Source organism: Rhinopithecus bieti, unplaced genomic scaffold (genome assembly GCF_001698545.2).
Source record: "Rhinopithecus bieti isolate Rb0 unplaced genomic scaffold, ASM169854v2 scaffold_44774, whole genome shotgun sequence".
NCBI classification, from domain to species: Eukaryota; Metazoa; Chordata; class Mammalia; order Primates; family Cercopithecidae; genus Rhinopithecus; species Rhinopithecus bieti.
In genome coordinates this window covers 604,917-610,916 of record NW_016819032.1, presented here as the reverse complement: position 1 = coordinate 610,916, position 6,000 = coordinate 604,917, and the positions used below count along the sequence as shown (strand labels likewise).

Here is a 6,000-nt window from a genome sequence, read left to right as displayed (position 1 = left end):
CAGGAAAGATGACTTTTTCTTTTCTGACTTTGCTAGGTCTGCCCCTTAGCCAACTTGACTTGGGCCAAGAAACATTGGCTACACAAGTCTTGTCGAGAATGCGAGTCTTAAAACTTTTATATATAATTTATTTTAGACTACTTGCTTAAGCACTGGCAGAAATTACTGAGGTCGATTAAAATGTTACGGTCTAGGGTGCCTTCAGGCGGCCATTCAGACTGGTTGTCTAATTTATATTGTGGCCACGCCACAGTGGAGAGGAAAATCAGTCGCTTTCGTTTAAGATCTTGCTTTAATTGTAAAGTTTTGAGGTTTTTTAGAAGACACCCTAAAGGGGAGTCTCTAGGTATTTTGGATTGGGGGTTTCCCATTGCCTTCCTCTCGCCTATAGGCGGAAACGGAGACTGAACTCTACCTGGCTACAAAGCGTCCTTTGGAGCCACTAGAGACCGGTGGGAGGCTCCTGGAGCCGGAATGGAGATTACCTCCAGGCGGACGTCTCCGTCCTGGACGTGTCTCACATGGACTGGAATGGAGTTCCTTTGGGCAGAGGTCTCTACCTTTGGGAACTCTCCTGTGGGTCACCTGGTGACCAAAAGAAAAACGTTGGGCCTGCGCAGGACTTCTGGCCAAGGAATATGAGAGGGAGGCAAAAGGTACTCACCCCAGGAGACTTGGAGGTGTGGAAAGCGATGTCTAGGTCCTGGTCCGTCCACGGCGTGGAAGGAGGAGGCTCCTCGGACCTTGAGGGGCCCTGAGGAGGGGTCTCCTCTCGGGTTCGGCACCAACTGATTTGTTTTAATGCGACCACCAAAGCAGGCACCAGAGAAAAGGCAAGTAGGCAAGGTAAAAAAGGAAACTTTATTAGCTAGCCAATGTGAAGGAAGAAAGGGCGAAGTTCACCGGTTTCCGGTGCGGCGGAGGCCGAGGAAGTCGCTCCAGCGTTCTCAGGCAAGGTTCCTGGGTCCGCGTAGGAGGAGAGGCCGAGGAAGTTCGTGCCACGTGCCTGCCGGGAGCGGCTTTTCTGGGAGTGGGAGGGCAATAGGCGGGACACGGGCGTGTCAGGGGGCGTTCCCTAGGTGCGGCCAGGTAAATCTCCGTCTCTTGGGATTGACGTCACGTGGCGCATGCCCGGTTGATCTGCACCTTCCTGGGCGCCGGCTACATTTTGGCGCGCACGGGAAAAGTTGGTGATGAAGAACACAGAAGTATGCCATCTTAGTCACCTTTGTTCTTTGTTTCCCTCTCCCTCCGTCCAGACAGTCAGAATAATAATATTTACTTAAAATAACGTGTAAATTATACCCTCTTGCTAGGGCCAGTAAGATTGTAGGGAAGAATAAAAGTAGCAAATATTCAGTGCAGCCAACTCCTTAATATGGCCTGTATCAAAGAGAAGAGTCTGATGATTAGAAGGATGGGCAGGAAATATATTAAATTTTCATTTGCTTGTTTGTTTGAGACAGAGTCTCACTCTATCTCCCAGGTTGGCATGCAGTGGCGCAATATCGGCTCCCTGCAAGCTCCACCTCCCAGGTTCATGCCATTCTCCTGCCTCAGCCTCCCAAGTAGCTGGGACTACAGGCGCCCACCACCACGGTCAGCTAATATATATTTTTTTGTATTTTTAGTAGAGACGGGGTTTCACTGCGTTAGCCAGGATGGTCTCGATCTCCTGACCCCATGATCCGCCTGCCTCGGCCTCCCTAAGTGCTGGGATTACAGGCGTGAGCCACTATACCCGGCCGAAATATACTAAATTTTAAGACTGTTCCCTGATGATGTAGACACTGGGACCTCTCTGATCCAGGCACTGATCTTTCCCTTCGAAAATTCCCACCCAGGGAACACGCAGAGAGAAGTGATCTATCTCAGCATTGCTTTCCCTTGCTTTTCATACCATGCCACCTTTGAAAATACATACATTTGGGGAGCACCCCTTTGGTTAGAGACATCTCTGGCCACTGCTAGCTGGGCAAATTAATAGTAGAGAGAATGAAGAAGAGATCATAGATCTGATCATAAAATAGAGAATTAGCCATGATTGTTCATCTGCCCCAGAGAAGCCCACACTAGAAGCTGAACATCTGCTCTCCCTGAGTTTCTTTTTGGAATGGAGAGCCAAGAACATGAACTGACAATGGAAAGGAAAGAAAGAGGCTGAAGGATTCACATGTGGAATGGACCCTACAGGAAGCTTTCAAATGAATGCAAAGGATGTGAAAGAGACTTTGAAATTTTAGGGAATGCCTTGTTTCCCATGATGTACCAAGTAGGGCTTCATGGATCCACGTGACCGTGCAGATGGGAAAAGGCAAACAACGGAGACAATCTACACCAAAGACAGAGTCCAGTGAATTAATGCATAAATGGAAGATGGAGTAGTAGGGGCAATACATATAGACAATAATTTCAGTTTGGAATTATAAGTAAGAGAGGGATATAGAGCAACAGATTGTTAACAGAAACAAGAGAGGGATCTGCTTTTCTTTTTTAAGAGAAGGAAAACCTAAATATATTTGGTTTGCCAATCAGAAGGAACTAAATGTGTTGATTAGCCAATGGAGAAGGATGATAAAAGGTTAGTGGAAGGATTAAGGTTCTTGAAGATAAATGTGAGAGAACAAATAGAGTTGCAAATAAAATACACAAATGGTGGTTTGCCTTGGAAAGGAGTCAGGACACCTCTTCCCTGGGGAAAGAAAGGAAAGAGAGGATGACTGAAGATAGTGTCAGTCAAATAATATATGGGGTCATCTCATAAGAGTGAATAGGTACAGAGGTGTGACTAGAGTCATTTCCTAAAGTTTGGAATACCTATTTTAGAAATGCAATCAGGGTAAGGCAATGACAAGGTGACGATATAATTTATAGTGTGAGCACACTTTTGAGGATGAAAGGGTTGCTAACAGATGGAATGCCTCACAGCAGGTGTCAACCTAGACTCTTTGGGCAAATGCAGACATATGGTCACACTAGAAAGGAACCGTCACCCCACTGAAAGAACAGCTATTTGAGAGCATGAATGTGTAAGAGATTTATTCAGCCACTGTGGCCTCCTCTAGCAATATTGCCAGTGCGTGGTCAGTACTAAATAGGTTTCTAGATTTGAGAGGAAAAGTGAGGCAGGAATAGCAGAGTCATGAAAATGAATGCTCCCTGGTGATCACTGACAACATCTTCAGAGTGGCAGGCAGCAGTCTGCTAGTACTGGTCTGGTAGAACTGTGTGCAGTGATGGAAATGTTTTCTGTCTGCCCTGTCCAAATGGGTAGCCCTTAGCACATGTGGCTGTTGAGCAACTGGATTATTCATTTCAAATAATTTCAGTTAAAATCCAAATAGCCACAAGTAGCTACCATATTAGAAAGTGCTGGTTCAGATTCAGCCAAGAGAAGAATGAAGCCAGCCAGGAGATTAATGAACTGTGAGGAAATCCTGCCATTTGCAGCACAACAACATGGCTGGAACTGGAGGTCTTTATGTTAACTGAAATAAGCCAGGCACAGAAATATAAGTACAACATGTTCTCACTCATATGTGGGAGCTAAAACTTTTGATCTCATGGGCATAGAGAATAGAATGATAGAATCCAGAAACTGGGAAAGGTAGTGGGGAGGTGGGAGAAGAAAAGAAATTGATTAATGGGTACAAATAGATGGTGTGATAGAAGAAAGAAGACCACTAATTAGAAATAAGAACACTAGTTCGATAGATCAGCAGGGTGACTGTAGTTTACAATAACCTATTATACATTTCAAAGCAGCTAGAAGAGAATTATGCGAATGTTTCTAGCATAATGAAAAGACAAGTATTTAAGGTAATTGACATCCCAAGTACACTAGCTTTACAAATTATATGAATGTATTAAATTATCACATATATTCCAAAACTATGCACATTTTTAATGCATCAGTTTTTTAAATTATTTTTTTAGAGTGCAAAATATTCAGAAAGCAAGATGGGAGTTTATTGGGCAAATTTAAGAGTAAGCATAACTGTATTTAGAACAGTACTATGTCATGATGAAGTCCCAGGTGTGACAGTGCCTATGAAGAACCAAAGAAAAGAGTTGGTGGGACTGAGGATACTGAGGAACTGAAAAGTCAGAACATGGGCTGTCCGTGTGTGTGGTTGTGTGTGTGTGTGTTTGTGTGTAATGCACACAAACATAGGGATGGTGGGAGTTAGCTGGGTGTGGGGTATATTACATACTGGTGGCCCTGAGGAAAGGTAAGCAGGTCCTGGAGAACACAAGATAAAAACCACAGGGTGGGGAGAAAAGGACGGGAGAATGACTAAGATTTCACAAGGCAGGTTATTTTGTTTGTTTTTTAAGATACTGTTTTCTGGAGGAGTCAGTATGGATCCAGGAGGATATAGATTTCTCCTCTGGCACTGGCCATTAGGGAAGGCAAAGGGAAAAATTAAATTTGTTTCCTCTTGACAAAGGATAGTAGTAGTGGTTAAACTTTTTTTATGTCTATAATATTTAATGTGGTAGGTTATTGATGAACAATGTTTTCACACTGAATTTAGCAGTAAATTGGCTAAATATCTAATAATTTTATTTTACAGATCTGCTTTAATGTTGGAAGTGGACTTCACTTACAGGTGAGGAAATAAAGGGTTTATTTCTGCCTTTTGACTCAAGAGGCTTAATTCCGTGGCAAACAGGTTGTCTGGGCTTTACTAGATTAAAGACACACATTGTATTAGACCCAGCGATTCCCATTCAAACAAGTGCAGAGGAGCTTATCCAGGGGTGTTCAGTGCAGCAGTTTTTGACAATGTAAGTATCCACCAATAGGTGAATGTTAAAACCATTTATGGTACATGGAAGAATGTCCATGACGAGGTGCTGAATGAAAATTGGGGTAAAATAAGATATATAGTATAAATCCATTTTTATAGCAGAAAGACCTTTATACATCTGTGTATATATATGCAACTGTATAGTTATGAAAAATCATAAAAGATATTAAGCTGTTAACAATGAATACTTCATGAAGTATAAGTGAAAAAGTAATTTCAATTTTTTGTCATAGAAAATTTTGTGCAAGTAAAAAAAAAATCCAGGACCTAGTGATTACCCGTGTAAATATTTCAAAGTAAAATACCTATTACATAGAGCAACAAAATGAGTAAAATGATAAACCAAACCTAGTATAAGGATTATTTCTGATCTTAAGATCCCAGGTCAGCTGTATTGAAATTTTCCTTGGATAAAATATATATGCACCTATAAAACCCAACTGGAAATTTATAGAATGGTTTTCTCCCTAAGGTTCTGAAAATGTAATGGGAAATTTAATTCTTTACCCAATCCTGAAAACAATAAATTCATTAACTGACAGTTTCCCTAGTTTTAGTCAAATTTATATCAATAGATTACTAAGATTTAGTCTTAAAAAACATTTAGTAATTTATTTTAAACCACAAGCCACCACAGAAAATGAAACTTCATTTTCAGTTAGTAAGAAAAAACGTTTTGACATGATCTGTTATTTTTTACTTTGCCAATTTTAAGGCTACTAAATGATTCTTTACTCTCACTCTGGGAAATCATTTCTTACAGTTAAAAACAAAATTCTACTGGCTGGGCACAGTGGTTCGCACTTGTAATCCCAGCACTTTGGGAGATGGAGGCAGGTGGATCGCTTAAGGCTTGAGTCTAGGAGTTCGAGACCAGCCTAGGCAACGTGGTGAAATCCCGTCTCTACTAAAAATACAAAAATTAGACAGATGTGGTGGTGCATGCCTGTAATCTCAGCTTCTTGGGAGGCTGAGGCAGGAAGATGGCTTGAGCCGGGGAAGTCAAGGCTACAGTGAGCCAGGATCATGCCACTGCACTCCAGCCTGGGTGACAAAGTGAGACTCTGTCTCAAAAGAAAAAATAAACCAGAAAAAACCCTACCACTTTACCAGCTTGGAGATAATCTCTTTAGGCCCTGTGCGGTTTGCTGGAATACATATATTCCCTTTTAGACAATGAAGCCTC

At 42.0% G+C, this 6,000-nt stretch overlaps 1 protein-coding gene across 1 annotated transcript in view; it reads left to right on the top strand.

The window, feature by feature from the left end:
* The window catches only part of DSG2 (desmoglein 2), a 64,218-nt gene that overhangs the window by 24,258 nt on the left and 33,960 nt on the right, over positions 1 to 6,000 (top strand). The window contains exon 2 of the mRNA XM_017858052.1: positions 4,578 to 4,613. Coding sequence (XP_017713541.1) covers positions 4,578 to 4,613 — 36 coding nt within the window. The remainder of the gene's footprint in view (positions 1 to 4,577; positions 4,614 to 6,000) is intronic.